The sequence below is a fragment of the Bombus pyrosoma genome, linkage group LG2, assembly GCF_014825855.1.
Source record: "Bombus pyrosoma isolate SC7728 linkage group LG2, ASM1482585v1, whole genome shotgun sequence".
Lineage (NCBI taxonomy): Eukaryota > Metazoa > Arthropoda > Insecta > Hymenoptera > Apidae > Bombus > Bombus pyrosoma.
The window spans coordinates 6,680,830-6,701,962 of NC_057771.1; the positions used below are offsets into that span (position 1 = coordinate 6,680,830).

Below are 21,133 nucleotides of genomic sequence, written 5' to 3' on the forward strand. Positions count from 1 at the left end.
ACACACACGCGTATACAATGAGTACATCATATGTATAACTTGTTGATCAGTACCGTAATTCTATATTTTAACGAACTTGATACTTTAATAACAAGAGAAATTAGTCACTTAATAGGATGTTATTAACTAAATACTAATTCATAATAATAACATTTATTGTAATGATAATGTAAGAATATATTTACAATCGATATTATAATAGTATTCATAGCGTAACTTCCGAGTATGATCTCAAAGGTTTTTTTACTGATTAAGTTAGATATCACTCATCTCGGCAACTGCCAAATTATTGCTACTATAGAGAAAGTGAGCAGGCAGTTTACGAAATTTCGAATTGCAAATTGCTTTAACCGATAATATATAAAAAAAGAAAAAAATAGGATTCAACAATTAAGACACTTAGTTGAGTATATCGCAGATATCGTAAAAAGTATACTGATGCCACTGTGCATTAATAGTTTGTAAATTTCCAGGTGAATAATATTTGTTTCGTTTATACTTTTTATAGAACATACTCTTCGTTCATATAATTATAATATACCAAGAAAAAGATTGATGTTTTAAATCCATTAACATATATAGGAATATTTATAATGTAGAAATAAACATTCACAAAACGACGAAATTTACCTCTCAATACATCTTAATAATACAGTGGCGGTATCACAGCTACTTTGATATCGTACAATAGATATTTCTCTTAACACACATTCATCTACGTAGTTACATTTTATAAATTTTAGACGTTCCATACGCAATCATAGCTTTTTTTTTGAAAATTTATAAATATTAACTTTATTCTACATGTAATATATTTTTTTATGAATTTAAATTCTTGAAATTTTGTAGCTTCATCATATCAACCATTGATTAATATAAGACGTGCAACATGATATACAATAACCTATGAAAAGTAAATAAATAAACTATATGCTATATTATGAAAATATTCATGAAATGAAATATCGCTTGCAGATGGATCAAAGTAAAATATTTGTGAAAATTTTAAAACAATAATAAACACAATTATTTGTAAGAATAAATAAACAGTATGTGGCAGCATAGGATGCATGACACGACTCAGCTTTGGTTTTTGTGAAATACACCCATATTAATCCCTAATTATGGTAACATTATAAAATGCAATATATATAGGATGACCAATATTGCTTTGCTTTATTTACGTTGTTTTTAATTGTACGACAAATTATTCAATGGCTACCTCATTTGCATCTTACGTTGTTGCCAAACTGCGAATTTTCTATACGCTGTATTTAATAGTTGATTTAAATGACTCGTTAAATGTTGACTAACAGCAGAAAAATCTCGTTGAACACGATCCTAAAAAAGAAAACATTCAACATTTCTTGTGAAAGAAATAACGTAAACCAATGAATGTGAAAAATTTATAGAACTTACTTCAAAAGGTTTAAGTTTAGCAGAATGAAATCTATGTAATGCTTCGTGCATTCTAATAGCTTTTTCTTCAAGCTGTGGAGTTGTAGGTGGGAAACTTCGCCAAAAATGCCTTAGAAGTTCACATGTACACACATATACATTACGTAGTTCTTTTTCTAAATCCTTTGGTATTAATTCTGTAATTGACATAAACGACATATTACATATTTTAATCAACTCGATTTACAATTAATAATATATACTCACGTCCAAGACTTTCTTCTCTGAAGCCTTTCATTAAAGAGCCACCTGGAGTTAATTCTCCTAAGGCAGAGACTGCTGCAGCTGGACTAACTAATGATGTTGCTAATTGCCTTGGTATACTATTTCCTGCTAGCCAACCATTTACTTCCTTTCTTAATTGATTTAATGTCATAAGAAGTTCTTCAGACGTCGGTTCCGTATTACCATATCCTGGCACTGGACCATGTAAATACCTGTCTATATGATTCAAATTTAATGGTGCACTATTATTTGTATTAACATCATGAGTGGTATCAAGATCATCATAAATTAATTTTTCTTGTATTCTAAGCTGAAAATAAAATATATACATATTGTTATTGGATGTATTATTTTATATTAAAATGTAAATGCATATTATAATTTTACTTTTTTAGTCTTTGGTCGTTCATCTAACTGATTAGACAGTGTTGTAGTTTTACTTGCTGATGGCGTTGATCCATTTAATTGTGGTTGAATGGATTGTGTAGATTGCTTGGCAGTGCTGGCCTTTAAAACCATGATACTATGTTGATTAAATCTCTTAATCATACTTTGATGTACAATATTTCCTGAAACTTTGTCAGATTTACTAGGTCCATTCCCATAATTATCATCTAAAGTTTGATCCTCAAAAGAAGTTATATCCACCAATGGATCATCAATACCCGATTGAATATCTTTTTTAAGTTCTTGATCATCTATTTTGGCACATTCGGTAAAAAGATCCTTGGTCCCTGCATTGATACGATCTCGATGAAAATAATGTGACTGAAAGAATTTTGTCCAAAAATCGGATTCTGACATTTTATGAGGCACATTTTCTTGATGTTTTCTTTTTACTGCTGGATAAGTCTTAAATATACATTCTATAATATCAACAGTTAAATTATATTTCAATCCATTACAACCATCAGTTTGTGGTTTTATGTCAGCCTATAAATAATGTATTGAATTATTCATTAATTTATTCTTCTAGTATGTGATTTGTATTTTAATAGCAAAAAATTCTTACCAGAAAAGCACTATTTACTCCTATTTCTTGTCTTTGACTTTTTTTAGCTTGGGTATATTCTGCAGCATGTTGTGACCAAAATTCTTCAGATGAAATAACTTGTGTAATAACCAAATCTCTGTATAACTGAAGCAATACAGGATTTTCTTGAAGCATTCTGTTAAATAATACATTTTAATATATGAATAATATAGATATATTTTAGTATAGTATATGATAGTATATAAATAATATAGATATAAATATCACTGTAATATGAAATACCTTACCTATTTTTTTCTTCCAATTCTTTATTTACTTTTCTTTTAAATTTTGGTAATAATTGCTGAAGTAATTCTTTTACATCATCACGATCTTTAATTTGTGCCTCTTGCCCATTTCTGTTTACAAAATGAAATATAGATGATGAACCATCATGTAATACAACTTGTAATTGTATTTTTGATTTTCCTTCTGGTGATATCTTTTGTACTACAAAAAAAGGTATAGTGTAATATATTAAATTTCAAAGAGTTACTTAATATCAGTAAATATAAATTTTCCTTCTACAATTTTTTTCTAATTTTACTGCTCTATTAAACAGAAAAGATTAAACTATAAATATACATTTAATATAAGTTAACGTAAAGAGATAGATATAAATAATTAAATTATTAGTACATCAAAAGCAAAACATGTAGTAAAGTTATAGTAAAGCGAGTTTTCTTTAATAATCTTTTTATTGAACATTATTTTGATCTTTACACGAATGTTCTTACACTTAATGTCAGCATATTTGTGGCTGACTGATACAGTGTCTCTGTTATCAAGCATCCAGGCTATTCTTTCATTCATGACATATAAAGTGCCATCTCCTTTTTTATAACGAACTTGTCCTACTTGCATTAGAACATCTTCCGATGATGTAGTCATGGTGGATGTAATATATAATATAATTCTTCTAAAAATGATAAATACAATCCTAAAAAATATATTTAAAAATAAGTATGTTATGTTTACAAGAAGGGACTATGAATATATAACTATATGTAATATTATTAGGACAAGTATATCCTGATATATAAGTCTCCTATATAAATAAATACATAAAAATAAAGAATCTTGTTTTATATTTGAATTTTATGTTCATAAATTTTCATGCCAATTAAATCTTTATCATAGTATCATATCATAATATAAAAAATTAGTTTTTACAAAATGATTAATTTTTAAGAAATACCCAAATACTTAATATTTGAAATCATAACAATTCTATAAAATACTGAAGGAAACAAATATACATGGTGCATAACTATTTGAAAAGAAAATTTAATTTAAATGTTATTGCACTTAATGAAAATTTATATATTTATGAAAAAATTATTACTTTAAAAAGTTTTGTGAACTTCGTATGATCTTCGATTAGTAAACAATATAAATGTATTGTAAACTTCTCAACGTTCTAAATAACTATAATTGTATTTATCTTTACAATTTCCGTATAAAATAATGTAACATATTTGAATTATACAATTTTAGATAAGATGTATTAATATTTAGGAATTACGATTTATTCGTCGCTGTGCGTCCTTGAATGTTACATTACAACATAATGACTTAAAAAAAAAATTCGTTAATAATATCTTATAACATAAAGTTATGCAAAATCGATTGTAATATTATAAACAATGAGATCTTTGAAAATCGAGGAAAAATGCTAACTCTACATCGTGAACTAAACACTGATGCGATATTACCCATGACTCACTTTTTGATTCATTAATTATGGCTATCAACACGAAAAACGCTTTTTGTATAGTTCAAGGCACAGAACGCGTGTTTTTTAATCGTTAGAATAGGAAATTTAACTATAATAAGTCCATTTACCGGTGTTAAAGTGCGAAAAATCGTGGAACACTGCAGAAGCCCGTTGGGCGGCACGGCCATGTGCAGAAACACACATCAGTGGACGCATCGCGAAGCAAAGACGGCTGCAAACGAATCGTCGGTACGAATAGCACCATCGACCTGCTAAGACTACCGCACTCTGTTGTTCGACTAAACTTCTGTAACGCTTCCTGTTGTTAAAACATTCCTTTCTTATTTCTTTCTTATCTGAATAAACATATCGCCTGTAACTATGCACTATATTCATATATTCTGAATCGAAATAATTAATACAGATCCAAGTGGCAAATAATGATATTTTCTTTCACGAAAGTTATGAATTTGACTCAAACAGCGTAAGTTATATCTGTAGAATATAATATAAGCATGCGTAGTTACATGAGGGCGCTGAAATATACCTGATTTTGATAATTATAACACAAATCCTACGTATTTATAAATAAATGATATAGCAATATACAAATTAGAAATTTTTATTAAATGAAACAAGTAAAGATACCAAATATTGATGACGATTTCATATGAAGAAATAACTTTTTATGCATCGTAATAAAAATATACGCAAAAAAGATGCCCTCTATTTTAATTTCATAGAATTGAGCAGAATATAAATTACAGTGCACTGATTGGCTGCTTCTTATTCGCGTGATTTGTAAATATAAAGTCATTTGCATCTATAATATATTTATATACGTACAATCTGAATTAATGTGCTATGTAAATGTAGTTTATTGATAACGTATAATTTTATGTATTTATTTTGAAACTAATTTCATTGCAATTTCAAAATAATATACTAATAAAAACACAAAGTTTTATATAAAATACTAGACAAATTCAAGTTGAAAACAATAAAAAATAATATCACAATGTTAGGGATATTTGACATGGAATTTTTTGCCAATAAGTATGTCATATATGTTACTGCTGTAATCATTGATTTTCCTAATATAAATTTGAAATTTATAACATTCGTACTAAATACATTCTATATTTTCGTGATAATGACAGTTAGTCAGGAAGGTATAAATGTATTTTATTAGTATTATATTTTTCTTATAATTAAAAGCATATTCTCTCTCTCTCCCTCTCTCTCTCTCTCTCTCTCTCTAACATAATGTAGCTGCTAATAATATAATAATTATGCTAAAAAAGTGCTATTTATAAATAGGATTTAAATACGTCATACAAAAACAAGAGCGACAAAAGATATGTTTCGGATCAGGATGTCCCCGCGATACGACAAAAAAAAATATAACTCCTTTTATGAGATACTATACATTAGAAGATCATCCAAGTGTAACACCTAATTCATATAATGCTTTAAAATCATTTAAAGCAATTATAACTAAGGTTTAATCAGTCGTTTAGAATATACAATATTAATTAATTACAGATTTGGAATATTTGAAATAAGTATAATATAATTTTATATTACATATTTTGTTTCAGCCTTGTTCTCATAGTATTAGTAAGAAAGGTTACAGTGGCATTGCTAGATTTGGTAAAAAAGTTGAAGTGAAAGATATTTATCCATCGCCATTAGATTACAATACTTCAACATTTCCTAAACTAATACATAAATCAAAGTATCCATTTGATTCTAGCAGCAAAAGACAGACTTTTGTCGACAATACAACTCCAGGGTATAATAGTAGTATAAGTGGAACAGTTGTTATAATCACTTATCATGTTTAAATTAACATTTAATGTACAATATGTATATAGCCCAGGAATGTATGTTACTATTAAAAGAAAAGGTCCTACATTAAAACACAGTTTTGGTGGTAGTGTAAAAATGAATCTTGGAGTGAATCTTAAATGTTGTAATCGAAACACAGATATTTGCAAGATATGTGGGACAAAACCACTTGGTGATTATTGGCATTTAAAAAATGAAATATTTTTATGTAGGCCATGTATGCTTAAAGAATATGAGAAGGAAACAAAGTTTAAACAAAGAGAATTAGAACAATTTTATGTAAGATTTTATTTTAATTATGTACATGTGAGAGTGTATACACATTTAATTATTTATTCATTTTTCTATTTATTTTAGAAAATACGAGATTGTTCAATTATGCATCAACATGAAACCACAACTGCAAAAATATGGTTGATGCATCCTAGAAGAGCTGTACAATGGATACGCAAAGAAGCTTATCTTTCTACTTACTTCAATGAATAATTTGATTTATACTCTATGTAGTTTGTATTAATATAAAATTTTCTATCTTAAAAATTTTACAAAACAGGTGAGGTGTAATTTTAATATCTACTTCTGTTATGTTCTATGAACAAATAATTATTTATTAAAGAATTTTATATTTATTTTTGTACACGAAAAAAGTATATGAAAAATAGTTAAATTATGTATTTATATAAAAACACATTAAAAACATATTCTGAATAATATTATTGATTTAATTAATAATGGATTCTTTATAATGTATTTCCATAGTGATGTTATTATTATGTATGTGTGATAATAATTTTATATAAATATCACTTTTTTTTAATAAAAAGATTAGTGTTCTGCATTATCTTTATATTAATGTATCTGAACAAGATATTTTAAACGTCAAATATTATAAACTAATTATAGAAATCATTAATTATTAATTTGAAATTACATACATACTGTAAAGCGATAGGATTCTATTTTTATATCTATTGGGTTGGCAATTAAGTTCACTTAGTTGTCAACCCAATATTTACTGTATATGTACTGCGATAAGAAAAATATGTGTAACGTAGTCAAGATATATATTTATAAGTGTAAATTATGATTATGATTATAGATGTGTGTGTAATAAATTTATTACATATTAGTTATAAGTATACTTGATTATGAGTGGAGAATTTCATCTTCTTGTTGTGTAATTAATGGTTTTTTATTATCTTCTATAGGGTTACCACCATCAGGCGCTTGCCTTGAAAGCACAAGAAGAGATGTTTCAGAAGATACAGAGTCGCCATTTTCAATTACTTCTGAATCAATTGATTTTATTATTGAATTGTTAACTGATATAGTTGTAGTCGATTCTGTACTATTACTTGCCAATAAGTCATTGTAATTAGTATTATGGAGAACAGTTAAATCAATACTATTATCAATATTTTCTGATACTCCAGATGGTATCGTTTTAAAACGTTCAGCATTTGCTAGAGATAAATTAGTTTCCACCGAACTATGTATTCTATTTAATTTATTACTTATTGACTTATTAAACACTTTACTATATCGATTATCTAATTGTTTGATAGTTTCTTCTTCTAATGGTGTATGTGAGTAATGTAAATCAGGTACTAAATGCTGATATAAAAGAGGATTACAAATGTTATTTAAATCCATATGACGAATATTTGAAGTTACAAGATACGTTGTTAATTCATCACATTTAGATGTATTGCTATTTTCCTCAGCAATTAATTCTTCACGAATTACTTTCGATACTTTATTAGCAGTTTGTGAGTACATAGATGTCTCAGATGAATTTTTATCATATGTATCAACCTCTGTCTTAGTTGTACAATTATTTATAGGATTTTCTGAGTTTTGGATAGTTAACTTACGTATGTCATCCATCTGATTACATAATATAGATGTTTTGTGTTCTTGGTTATATTTATTACTGTCTTGTAAATTATTACTACTTGGTAAATGTGTTAATACATTAGTAATATCTTTTTCCATTGGTATAGTCCTAGTTAAACAGGTTTGTGTAGGAAACTGCAGAGATAGTTTATCAAGTAAATAATTTATATGTGCTTTTGCTCCTCGTTCTGGGTAATCAGTGAAAGTATTGTCCAATGGTCTACTATTTTGCACTAAATGTTCACTTTGTTGTATTTCGGAATTGTCATTTGATAAATTTCGTTTACTATAAGAATTCAATATTTTAGAAGAATCAGATTTCATTATTTCACAACTAACTGCATTGTTGTAACTAATATAAGTTTGAGACAACAAATTTTGAATACTCGTTTCATTTGATGTATTTTGGTTCTCATTTTCTGTAGTACTTGTATTGTGGCATATTCTGCTATTGTAATCTCTTGTAGCAGTAGATAGTATTGGAGTGATAATTTTACAATCATTATTTTCATTATCGCTACTTTGTTCATTTAATTCAAATTCATTTTCTAAATCATCTTCAAAAGCCGTATTTGTGACATCACGTAATCGTGATTCTAGGCGTTTTGTTATCTCATCTAATTCTGTTAATTTTTGTCTATAAGAAATACGAACACCACGTTTATAACTGTATGATAATTTCATTGTAAATTATTGAAATGCAATAAAATTTACTTACTTTAAGGATAAGGATAAAAATGACATAGATACATCTTCAAAATCAATGGGAGTAATAGGATCATTTAATTGATTTTCACTATGTTCTGATTTCTCTTCTTCCTGTGTAACTGTTGATGAGATATTACTAGTTTTAGTTTGTTCTATATCATGAGAATGTGTTTCATACATATGTAATGGAACCCAATTTAATTGTGACATAGAACATATTGATGGTCGGGTTGCACTTAACAATGTCATAGGTTTTCCAAATAATGATAAATTAGCTAGTGGTGTTATACGTATCTAAAATATAAATAGTACAGTAAATAAACAATAAGTAAAAACAAATATAATAACATATACATGTATATATAATAATAAATAATACTTTAATTTGTCCATTGCATTTTCCAGTAAAGTCCATTATATGAAACCAACCAGATACTGTCGGAAAGCCACTAATCAAAACTGAAAGATCAATAGCAGAGAATCCGATAACAATATCTTTCTCTAAGTTTATTTCCATACTATTATCTGTATCTAATATTCGCCAAATTTTTAAAATCAATCTCTTTTTATCCTAAAAAAAGGTACGTTTAAAATTATTTAAAAGATTTTTTATAAATAAATTAAGAAAATTACATACATGTAAAAGCAGTTCTGTCGGTAATGCTGTATCACATTTCCAATTCCATTTCGGATTGCAACTATGTGGAAACATATTAGTAACCATATACGAATTTGAAGCTTTTGTATGATCAGATTTAATGGCCTGAAATGATACGTATGTACTTGGTTCAACAGTTTCATTAATTTTTTCTACTTTTGGCAAATGTAATGCACACTCAATCTCCACAATAGCTCTAAACATTGTTTGATTATACGTAGAATTTGTTGATTCATTCTCTACATGATTTATAGTTGATGATTCAAATGTTGTATTACTGTGGTTACTTTCTGGATGTTGATCAGTTTCTTCATTGTACTCAGCACCAACTCCAACACTTCTGTATGTTTCTGTTGGTAAATAAAGATTGTGTTTAACACTATTATTATCACTATCATCGGAACTGTTGTTAAAGTTCAATTCGTTTGAACATATCTGTCCTGTATTCGATTGTTGGTTTTCTTCAAAATTTATCTCAGTCTGTATTGCTTGATCTATTTTAATCTTATTAACATTTAAAACTTGCGTTAAATGATCAACTGTATTTTGTAGAATAGGATGTCCTAAATTTGAAGTTTTTTCTTGTGATTTTCCATTAAATTTGAACTCTTTAACAGTTGAGATATCTGTTTGACATTCTTGAGTTTTCGAATTTGAAAAATACAACTCTCTTTCATCTTTAATGGAAGCATGTACGCGAGGAGTATTTTGTAAATAATTTGTAAAATCAGAAAATTTGTCTAAATGCAATATTTGTGACGTAGCACTCATAGTTTGCAAGTTTCTTGACGTCTTTAATAACGTAATTTGTTCAGCAGTTCCAAGAGCTACCAATGCAAACAACTGACCAGAAGATTGACCAGTTACAGGATCTATAATTGGTACCCAGCCATCCACACTCACCACAGGATACTAAAATGATAATTTATGTAAAGAATGAAATAATTAAGTTATACTAATCTAAAATGACATACCTTAGATAATAATAAATATGGTAATACTCGTGGATCTCTGTACGCAACATATAACTGATGTACAGATAATTTTGTTAATCCTAATAGATTATCTATATTATTATTTCTTGAATAAACTTCAATGATTATGTAATTGTCTTTAATACGTTTTAATAAATCACTGTCATAAATAAGGGGTACTAACTGAAATGTAAAATTTATATATATACATACACACACATATATACATGAGAGATATAAATACTGAATAGGCAGAAATATTTACTTGACAAAATTGGTAAAATGGATTTTTTGTATTGTTACAGACTTGACTTTTAGTCTTATCCTCTCTCCAAAATGCTCTGCATATTAAATAAGTATTTAATTCTGATAGTTCTTTCCCTTCCACTACATATATTAAACCGTGAAGTAAAACCTACACAGTAATCATTTCATCACTAAAAATAATTATTTGATACACATTTTTAGTACAATTCATATTTTTGTACCTTATCTTGTATTCTATTTTTGTCATATTTTATATCCGTTTTTTTATCATCTATGCTTTCTGTTGTGGATTGTGATACACACTTTGTAATAACTGAATTACTATCAGTAATTGGAAAATTTACTACTCCATCTGAAATTGTTGGTACTTCATTGTCTGTTGTAGACTGATTTTTTGTAATATTCTTGCTCCCTTTATTTTTAGCTTCACTAAGTGATTCTGATGTATCCAAAATAGGAATGTTTTCTTTAACAGACATACTACCTAAAAAGATATAGTATATTTAAATCTTAGATATAAACATTCGTTTTCTACTTTATATATACTTACTAATGTGTCTTTCATAACGATTAGAATCTGAATCTAATTCTATAATTACATTTAATTCTCCTGTTTTTATTTCTTTATTAAGTATAATTAGATGTTGTGCGAATTTCCAATTTTTATTTTTTATAATTTCATTAAGATTAATAGTAGCATTGCCTAATTCAATTAATGATCTTTTATTGATATGACGAACAAATATTTTAAATTTTATTTGCAATGCTGTATAGTATTTTAGTTTTGATATTCTATATATATTGGTGTGATTAAAATAAACCACTGTAAAAATATATTAATTAATTTTAAACATACATATATAATAAAATATATTACAAATATTCCATATGTTAATACTATAAATGTACCGTGATTTGTTTGTTTTTTAGAACATATTCTTACAGGTTTACTTTCCTTTTTGTCATTTTCTTTCATATGATCGAATATCATATCATACTGAACAAAATATGTTGCAGATGAAAAAATGTTATCATTATCTGTAAAAAAATATGTATTTAGTTCATAAAAAGATGTTAGATATTTATGAATTCTATAAATTTACATACGTGATAATGAAGATGATTTTACACGTCTATAACCAGCAGGACTTAAAGTAAATGAGTCTACATTAATTCGGATATAAGTAGCAAAATCAAGTAGTTCAGCATCTAAAATAGAACATAATTTTCATTAGTACAGTAAAATTCAAGAGACTAATATTTTTATTAAAAGCTTAATAAACCTTTTGAATCAATACACAATCTTTTTTCTGAAAGTGCATCTTCTATTAAGGAATTCATTCTTGAAGAAGATGTATTATTTGTTGTACTCTTATTATCATATCTAAATGTTTTTAAACTACTAGATGCAAGATCTGTCAAACTTGGATGCAAAGCTGTTGATTTCAATGTACATGTTTTACATTCAATAGATGACATCATATCTTTGCACAAAACGCATTCATATAATTTTTCTTTATTTTTAGCAAAAACATGAGTTTGAAATCCATTATTTATGGAATTATCACTAAAACTAAATTCATCTTCATCATATGTTTCTTTAAATAAATCTCCTCTGAGCCTTTGAGCTCTTGTAACAATCTGAGCAACAAGTTTATCTGCTACTTCATTACTAAGTTTATTTACAGATTCTTGAAATTCCGTCCTTTTCAATTTTAAAATAGATTTGTAAGTATCATTTTCTTCGGGTTTTATTTTTTTGTTAGCTGTACACTTATCAGATATCAAATAATCCTGATTCTTAAAATTATTACTAGTTGAAACTAAGGTATTATCAGGACCTTGCTCTTTTCCACATTTATGTGTTTTTAATTGCATACTAAAAGCTTTTGTCATATATTCTAACTTCATAGAAACATGAATTTCTCCTATTTTATTTTCATGATTACTTACAATAGGTACATATCTAAAATATGGTTTACAATTAAGGATCTCTAATAAATCTGTGATTTGTGATGTTCCAATAATTATATTAGTTTCTTTACTAACAACCAGTAATTCTATAGATTCACAATTCTTAATGTATTCTTCAAAGAGATTTATATTTGTACGAATAGCATAAACCTCAGTTGTTTCTTCCTCTGATCTTATAATATCTTTTGTAATATCTGCTGGTCTGTAAAAAAACGTATATTTTAAAATATATGCAATAAGACATAAAACTAAAGAGAAATATTGTTTAATCAACAATATAAGAGAAGAAGCAGATAATTCATATACAATAAAAAGAGACAAGTACTTTAATTCAGATTAAACATCATTAAAAATCACTTTCCATTCTTTAAATTATTGATATTAAAACTTTAGAGAGTAGAATAGAAATTATTTTATGATTACAGTTTACCTAAATTCAGTTCTATCAGTTTCTCCCCACCAAGATAAAAATATTCTAATTTCACCAAAATTTTTCTTTGACCAAATAACTTCATCAATGACAAATTTTAAATAACCATGAATTTTGCCTTCAACTAACGGAGGCAAAGATTTTTTAAATTTCATCTTCGTATCCATTTATTTTCCGTAATATAATACATTGTTGATTTTGTACATTCATTTACATTTATCATTAGTCTAGGTTATTAATAGTAAAACGTGTAAAAGTATCGCTCTAGATATATTTTGTATTTTTGTACTTTTTTGTTATAGATATTTTATATACTAAAAAATTAAATATTAACACTGACACTTTTATTTTATGTCTTTAATTATCGAGTGCAAAATTAATATACAAAATAATTTGTTCTGTTCACTCTGTAAGTGATATATAAAAACAAAGGCAAAATATTTGCTGCCATCTATTCAAAGAATACATAACTTGTTACTATGAATAACTTCACTTATATGTTTAACATTTAGATAAAGTACATAAATAAGTATTTGAGTTTAAATAATCAATTGTACAAAAAATTGATAATTTAAAGTGAAAAAAATAAATAAATAATTTCTTTCTCATCGATGATGATACGTAAACATAACCTTTAAATTTGTTATATATGCTTTAAATTCATTGATTAAAGGGTCGATAATATGGCTATTTTTCGGACATTTGGAAAATATATAAAGTATTACAAACCATTTAATACAAGAATGTTACTAAATTATCGAAACCGTTTTTTGTTTTATTCGCCGTATAATTTTTCAACCTTGAATGACAAAAAGTCACAAAGTCTTTATCACTATTTATACTCGAAAATTTTAGCCTGTGGACCTATTACAATTCATGATTACATGAAAGAAATTTTAACTCATCCAACTGTAGGATACTACATGAATAAAGACGTTTTTGGAAAACAGGGTGATTTTACAACATCACCAGAAATTACACAATTATTTGGAGAAGTATGTAAGTCATCTTCTCGAAAAACTTTTATTTGGATTAAATTGCTATAATATATAATATGTATTTATTCATGTTTTAATCATTTATTTTTTAGATGATAGCCACTTGGATGAAATATGAATCACAAAAGATTTCTAAGGGTCCTTTTCAAATAGTTGAATTAGGTCCAGGTAGAGGAACTTTAATTAGAGATATATTAAGGGTATGTCTTTAATATTCAAAGTGCAAAATTATATAGTTATTTTATAAATATATCTCTACTGTATAGGTGTATAAACAATTTAAATCTCTAAATAATATATCAGTACATTTAGTTGAAATTAGTCCTACTTTGTCCTTGATTCAGGCAAAGAATTTATGTAAAACAATTACAGAATATGATACAAAAATTAATGAATCTAAAAGTAACCCTATCAATTACTATAGAGAAGGTATTACAGAAGATGAGATAAAAATATATTGGTACAATTCTATTAAGGATGTGCCTAAAAATTTTAGTATATTTTTAGCGCATGAATTTTTTGATGCATTACCAATTCATAAATTTCAGGTATATTAACTATACTTAATATGTACAATTTATATATAATACTTTATATACATATAATAATTTTACATTTAGAAAACTGATAGAGGCTGGTGTGAAGTTTTAGTAGACATAATTCAAGGAAGTAATGAAGAGAAATTTTGTTATGTGTTATCAAATGCTCCAACACCTGCTACCTTTTATATATCAGTAATACTACTTGTATTTTATTCTAAAATAAAATAAAATACAAAATTACAGATTAAATACATTTTGTGAATATCTTTCAGAATGATGAAAAGAGAGAGCATGTTGAAATTAGTCCAGAAAGTTTAGTAATAGTGGATTATATAGCAAACTTTTTATGGGAATGTGGTGGATTTGCTTTAATTTGTGATTATGGCCATAATGGTGATAAAACTGATACTTTTCGTGGATTTTCTCAACATAAAATACATGATCCACTATTACACCCAGGAGCTGCAGATTTAACAGCAGATGTTGATTTTGCAGCTATTAAAAAAATTGCAGAGAAAGATGATAGGTTAATAACTTTTGGACCAGTAACTCAATCAAACTTTCTACAAAACCTTGGAATTGATTTAAGATTGCAAATGCTCTTACAAAATACTTCAGAAGAAGGAAGGAAGTCATTACAAACGGGATATCATATGATAATGGATGAAGATAAAATGGGAACACGTTTTAAAGTTTTATCACTATTTCCGTCTGTTTTAAAAGAATATTTCGAAAAAGTACCAGTAGCAGGTTTTTATTAAACATGAAGATTGCAATAAAATGTTATATATATCGAACATTTTTATAATATATAGAAACTTCTTGCATGTATTTGTACAATAAATGAATAATGTAGATAAAGCTTTATTCATCTATATTAAAATTTTTGTAAAAAAAATTATGTATTGCAATAATTTATTAGCAATTATTTGCAAAAATTACGTTCATAAATAAGGATTCATGCCTAATTATGATTTTTTAATTTCAGATTCATACTTTTTCCATATCTCTGAAAATTTTAATACTTTCTCACGTTGTTGATCAAAATGTTCTTTTTTTGGTTTTCTCCATATGTCCCGATTTAGATCCAACATCCCACCTATAATTTCCTGCAGTAAATAGAATGTTTGAAATTAACATTTTTGCGAAATAACCATTCACTCATACTTTTCTTAAAACAAAATTACCTGTGCAAAATTTGTCGGAAACATATGCTCGTCCTCAATAACATGAGCATATCCTTTATTTCTTTCAAATTCTACCATAAAATATGATAGACCATTTGGAATAGCTTTACGCACATCTTTATTTTCAAGATTGATTACTTTTTTATTCATTGACCATTCAGTTTCACATTCTAATAAGGCTTTCTACCAAAAACATCAAATATAAAGCTTGATACCATTCAAATGTATTAAATTGTCTACGTATATATTTACCTTAAAGTATATTGGAGTTAATTCACCGATTCTTTTCTTCAGTGGAACACATTCCAATTGCATATGTGCAAATTTGTGACGACTCTTGTAAATTTCATAGAACACTGGATACAAATTTTGATCCATGAACATTTTATATAAAGCTTCTTTAAACATCTGAAAATAAAATACTTGTAAGGAAAAAAGGCATATTATTGAACAATAATATTCAGAAAATATATTTTACCTTCAGCTTTTCCCAAATATTTTCATCTAATTGTAATTGACAAGCAATATGGTGTATAGGTGTTATTATACAATGCCCGGAAGTCAAAGAGGTATAGTGAGGTAGACTTAAACAAATATCAGAATCCATTGTAATGATCATGTGTTTTAACATATATTTTGAATCAATACACCAATAACAATTATCCAAACTTTTTGATAAACGTTTATGTTCCTTAATAGCATGTGAACGATCTCTCTCATTTTGTTCAGCATCTGATTTAATATGTGTAATGTGTTCCTCAAACATCTCATCCATATCTCCATTCTATAAGTTATTTTACACATCATGTATTCCATAATATCTTTTAAAATAGATTTTGTATGACATACCTTAGAAGCAATCTTAACAAATGCTGCATCATCTTCATTTGTAGATCTTCCTTTTTCTTTATGGAACTGAAACACATTGATGATGTTATTGAGATTTAATATTATTGACTATAAAAGTTACATTTTAGTAAACATACCAAATTTTCTAATGAATATTTATCATCGTCAAAGTAATGTCTCACTTTTTTGCCAGAAACATGTGTTTCTACATTTTTCCGTTTACTATTTTGTGAAGATTTTATAGTTTGAACTCTGGATTCCAATGGTCTTGTAATACCTATTACATGTTATTTGTTATTTATTTCAAATGTACAATTTTATACACGTAATACATACCTTTTGAATCAGTTTGTGTAAGAATTACATTTTGGACTTCTTCTGTACTGCATATTTGAACATTTTTTGCGATATCTCTAGCATTTTTTAACTGAATTTTTAATTCATCAGCAAGTTTCTAAAAAAAAATATCATGAATTTTTACAATTTCTTGGCACATTTCGTATATGTGGCGTAAAACGTTAATAAGTATACATACAGTATTGCCCATTATTTCAGCTTTAACAATTTTTGCCCCTAGCTTATTCATTTCTGCTTCTGTCAGAGGTTTAGTTTCTCCAGATTCCGTATTATTTCCATCACTATTAGATATTCGTTTTGCACGACGGCCGACATGAGTATGTGACGAACTCAACATGTTAAAGCTTCGAAAACGTTTATGTCAAGTGTGTGTCATCACAACTAACCTTAATATTTGTTGTGCAGAATTGACAGTTTACAGATCAGCATACCATAAAGCACGACTAACTCTATGTATATCGTATATCGTATTGTTAAGTTGAGTAAAAGCTAGAGGCAGTGACTTTCCTCTCTGGTAGAAGTAAACAAAACTAATCACATAGTACACAGCAGTTTCAGCTATTGGTTGATAGTCGCTAATGAATTATGATTTTTAGGAACGTTTTGAATATAAATTTACACGATAAATCTAGTCTTTTCGCTTAAGAGGTTAATGTACGAAAAAAGGATAGAAAAAAAGGAAAGTTGTGAATCAACTAAGAATTTAATCACGTAGTTTTATTTATCTTTTCAGGCTCGATTCATTGGATCACGAACTTATGACGTCCATACGCTGCACAAAATATAGATGTCGTTTTTATTTCGTGATTGGGCGATTTCAAATTTCGCTCCTAATTTACACATCGATATTGTTAAACATAAAGCCAAGTTCATGCGAAAGCATTACAGTACTATATTGTACATAATTTAACCAATCAATAGCGACTACGTAGTTACCGCGTAGATTTTGCCGCGCAAACGTTACGGTTGTCGCTTAAAAACAATTAATTGAATATATCTTGGTTATTTTGACATTGTAAGTTAAGTACTATTTATTGTTAGTTCAGTTACTCTTCCTGTTTTGACATTGACGTGTTAGAACGTAAAATATTTTACGTTAAAAGGTTCTATAGAAAAAGTTGTTAATACTTTATGATTTTTTGATACTAATCTATTAACAATTATTTACAATTATTTATGTTTTATCGTCTACACATACTTAATAATGTCGTTAAATGTTTGGTAATATCGAAACAAAACAAATTATAAGTAAGGAGGTTTTAAACGAAAACAATTATTTAAACAAACTTTCATGTAATTAAATCAACTGCCACCAAACCTTGTTATCAAATAAAGTAAATTTTAAATTTATTTGTTATAAAGAAATAATGTTCTCTAATTTCTATCATTTTTATATTTTCTACTCTGATTCAATTTATATGTATATACAAAACTTTCATTTTAGATAAATTTATAAATAATGATTGAATCTGACCAAAGTGACAAAGAAACACAGGATGAAATACCACCTTCAAAAATTTCTGATAATCCTGTAAATACAACTGAACTTAGGCAGAAAAGGTTACGCGAAGAAACCTCAGAGGATGAAAAATTAGATTTACCTTCTAAGAAACTATGTACATCTATTGATGAAAAAATATCCCAAAATATTTCAGAAGCAAATGGTACTGCCGAAGAATTAAAAGAAAGTTCAAAGAATATAGATATTGATGATGAGGACAAAATTAACTTAGTTTCGGAGGAAAATAAAGATGAATCTGCAAAAGAATCACATGTTGGAGTATCTGATATTAAAAATAATGAAATATCGATTACTAGTGATATTGCAAATAAAAAAGAAAATGAGTCTAATATTTTAACAGATGTAAAGCAACAGGTAATGTATAAATTATGTATTTGAATTTTAGTTTACAAGCAATGCTAAACGATATACATATTAATATTCAAAATATTACATTTTTTAATAGTTTGCATTTATTTTTTTGGGGCAGGGAAACATTCACTTAGATACTGTATCAAATTTTAATACAAATAATGCAACAATAGAAGAAAAGACAGAAGTAGAAGAAGAAGATAATGTTAAATCAAAAAAGAAAAATAAAAAATTCCAAATTGAAGATTCTGAAGTAGTGGAAGGTTTGGAACTTTCTGTAGAGTGTGCTAGTGATAAAGAATCTTCAAGTTCTTCTGAAAGTGAAAGTGGGAAAGATAAACAACTTAAGCCAAAAACCATAATTGTAAAAGCAAAACCTAATGATTCAGAACTTGATGTTAGTTCTTCTGAAGCAGATAAATCAGATTCACAAGAGACGTTTGAAATTAAACCTAAACAAACTGGAAAGAAAGAGAAAAAAAGAGGTAGGACTTCTTTCAGCAAAACAAAAAATACTGACTCTGAAGAAAATAATGATGATATTTCCGATGAAGATTATAGTCCAAAAACTAAGAAGAAACTCAAGAAAGCAGGAGCAAATAAAAAATTTACAAAATCAACCACAGAATCAAAAAAGGGGGGAGGTAGAGCGAGAAAGAAAGTTAAGAATCCCATTGAAAATGTGGATGGTGAAGATGAAAATTCTAATATAACAGAGGATCTAAAGTCGGAAGAGAATACATCTGATAGAAAATCTGTGAAAAGCAAAAGTGAAAATGAAAGTGATAGTGAAGATGATTCTCAAAGTGAAAAAAGTAAAACCAAAGTAAGTTTAATAATATTTCTGCATCATATTTTGTTTTCAAAATTATGTTTTTATGTTCTTCTAGAAACCTGAAGATAACAGAAAAATACAATTGTTAAAAAAATATATTAGACTTGCTGGAATACATGTAAAATCTTATAATGATCTTTGGGCTAGTTGTAAATCAAATGCTGCTAAAGTAAGGTGTCTTAGAGAGTTATTAGCAAAAAATGGAATTAATGGCAGACCAACCGTAGAAAAATGTAAAAAAGCCAAAGAAAAAAATGAAAGCCTTAAGGATGTTGCTGAGTTAAATACTAGCAATATTATTTCAGAAGGTTTGTTACATTATAAAACCTATAAGAAATAAATATCTTAATAATAACAAATTTCAGGACGTGTTACACGTGCTCAGAGAAATAAGGAATCAACAAAAATACTAGAAACGCCTACAAAACATCGTGAAGCACGCAGTACATTTAAAAGAGTTTTAACTGTTGTTGACAGTGATTCAGAATGAAGTATTATGAACTTTTAACCCTTTAACCTACGACGTCGAGTTAGACTCGTGGTACGTCCTTCGTGCTACATGCAACAAACATTTCTTTTTCTTGGCCGCATTCGGACGTGCAGGTATATTTTCTTGAAAAATATTAGAAAGATATCCTTAAAAATCTTGTTCAATGATCAATTGGTAGTAATTATTTATCAAATATCTTGTAACATAAAATTAGTTGTACCTTGCACAACTTCGAACGCTCGGACAGATCGTGAAAGGGCTCGACGTCTGACCGACCCTGCCGATGGTTACGGTACGCGCTGTTGGAATTTAAATTGTAGGGCAAAGGGTTAAAGAAATTTGTAAAACATCAATATTATTTGTTTACTTACCTTCTGTGGTAAGTATATATGTCATATTTATTTTCTTAAAAAAAAAAAAAAAAAAATTGTGCACACACATACATATTACATATTCAGAAAAAGCTGGTAATCAATGAATTTCATATCAAAAGATATATTGAGATTACGAGATTGAGATATTGCAGTAAAAAAACACTTACATAAAGATTATTATAAGAATTATTTATTATGATGTAAAAGATTTTATAACAGATCTGCCTTTAATCTTAGAATGTAAAAGATTTGTATATCTCAAATTGATTTATGTCTTTTGGATATGTTTAATTAATTTTCGATGAATTAAAATTAATTTTTTCATGAAATTGTATAGAATAAGAAATCAAAATAATAGAATAGCATTCCTTGTTATCTCGGAGTTTATAAAAACATTTAGAGCTTTTAATAAATATATTGCTTGTAGAGCTCTAGTT

General features: G+C 27.2%; 6 protein-coding genes across 14 annotated transcripts; 3 read left to right on the forward strand and 3 right to left on the reverse strand.

The window, feature by feature from the left end:
- Positions 1-1,150: 1,150 nt before the first annotated feature.
- LOC122577743 (general transcription factor IIH subunit 1) lies at positions 1,151-4,898 on the reverse strand. 4 transcript variants are annotated; one of them, XM_043749270.1, is made up of 8 exons: positions 4,562-4,898; positions 3,454-3,635; positions 2,965-3,166; positions 2,696-2,852; positions 2,071-2,616; positions 1,666-1,993; positions 1,420-1,595; positions 1,151-1,341 (listed from the first exon to the last, which is right to left on the reverse strand). In XM_043749270.1, the coding sequence occupies exons 2-8, from the start codon at positions 3,605-3,607 to the stop codon at positions 1,219-1,221; spliced, it is 1,686 nt and encodes a 561-aa protein (XP_043605205.1). In that variant the 5' UTR covers positions 3,608-3,635; positions 4,562-4,898; the 3' UTR covers positions 1,151-1,218. The 4 variants fall into 4 exon arrangements, with proteins under 4 accessions (XP_043605205.1, XP_043605203.1, XP_043605204.1 ...); XM_043749268.1 differs by having other exon boundaries at positions 3,454-3,656; positions 4,562-4,896; XM_043749269.1 differs by having other exon boundaries at positions 3,454-3,656; positions 4,443-4,580.
- Positions 4,899-5,460: 562 nt separating this feature from the next.
- Positions 5,461-7,629, forward strand: LOC122577656. Its single transcript, XM_043749095.1, has 6 exons — positions 5,461-5,605; positions 5,754-5,935; positions 6,035-6,228; positions 6,311-6,563; positions 6,642-6,837; positions 7,493-7,629. The coding sequence occupies exons 1-5, from the start codon at positions 5,470-5,472 to the stop codon at positions 6,768-6,770; spliced, it is 894 nt and encodes a 297-aa protein (XP_043605030.1). The 5' UTR covers positions 5,461-5,469; the 3' UTR covers positions 6,771-6,837; positions 7,493-7,629.
- On the reverse strand, positions 6,924-13,570 carry LOC122577645 (C2 domain-containing protein 3). Of its 2 annotated transcripts, none has more exons than XM_043749077.1 (12): positions 13,192-13,570; positions 12,071-12,963; positions 11,895-11,996; positions 11,697-11,825; positions 11,338-11,610; positions 11,009-11,271; positions 10,786-10,935; positions 10,521-10,703; positions 9,526-10,458; positions 9,268-9,459; positions 8,899-9,182; positions 6,924-8,817 (listed from the first exon to the last, which is right to left on the reverse strand). In XM_043749077.1, the coding sequence occupies exons 1-12, from the start codon at positions 13,356-13,358 to the stop codon at positions 7,431-7,433; spliced, it is 4,956 nt and encodes a 1,651-aa protein (XP_043605012.1). In that variant the 5' UTR covers positions 13,359-13,570; the 3' UTR covers positions 6,924-7,430. The 2 variants fall into 2 exon arrangements, with proteins under 2 accessions (XP_043605012.1, XP_043605014.1); XM_043749079.1 differs by lacking the exon at positions 13,192-13,570 and having other exon boundaries at positions 6,925-8,817; positions 12,071-12,753; positions 12,837-12,965.
- A 105-nt stretch (positions 13,571-13,675) lies between these two features.
- Positions 13,676-15,528, forward strand: LOC122577652 (protein arginine methyltransferase NDUFAF7, mitochondrial). The gene is made up of 5 exons (XM_043749092.1): positions 13,676-14,186; positions 14,282-14,389; positions 14,456-14,737; positions 14,810-14,923; positions 15,004-15,528. The coding sequence occupies exons 1-5, from the start codon at positions 13,875-13,877 to the stop codon at positions 15,490-15,492; spliced, it is 1,305 nt and encodes a 434-aa protein (XP_043605027.1). The 5' UTR covers positions 13,676-13,874; the 3' UTR covers positions 15,493-15,528.
- On the reverse strand, positions 15,470-17,851 carry LOC122577653 (CWF19-like protein 2). The gene is made up of 8 exons (XM_043749093.1): positions 17,303-17,851; positions 17,104-17,221; positions 16,905-17,044; positions 16,768-16,833; positions 16,397-16,702; positions 16,171-16,326; positions 15,919-16,101; positions 15,470-15,840 (listed from the first exon to the last, which is right to left on the reverse strand). Exons 1-8 carry the CDS (start codon positions 17,459-17,461, stop codon positions 15,700-15,702), a joined length of 1,269 nt encoding a protein of 422 aa, XP_043605028.1. The 5' UTR covers positions 17,462-17,851; the 3' UTR covers positions 15,470-15,699.
- Positions 17,640-20,760, forward strand: LOC122577649 (uncharacterized protein YFR016C-like). Of its 5 annotated transcripts, none has more exons than XR_006320400.1 (7): positions 17,640-17,778; positions 17,858-18,139; positions 18,569-19,000; positions 19,116-19,823; positions 19,888-20,140; positions 20,198-20,435; positions 20,537-20,760. XR_006320400.1 is itself a non-coding variant. In XM_043749089.1 (7 exons), the coding sequence occupies exons 3-7, from the start codon at positions 18,584-18,586 to the stop codon at positions 20,320-20,322; spliced, it is 1,434 nt and encodes a 477-aa protein (XP_043605024.1). In that variant the 5' UTR covers positions 17,640-17,778; positions 17,858-18,139; positions 18,569-18,583; the 3' UTR covers positions 20,323-20,760. The 5 variants fall into 5 exon arrangements, 4 of the variants coding, with proteins under 4 accessions (XP_043605024.1, XP_043605020.1, XP_043605021.1 ...); XM_043749089.1 differs by having other exon boundaries at positions 19,116-19,482; positions 19,552-19,823; positions 20,198-20,760; XM_043749085.1 differs by having other exon boundaries at positions 20,198-20,760.
- Positions 20,761-21,133: the final 373 nt, after the last annotated feature.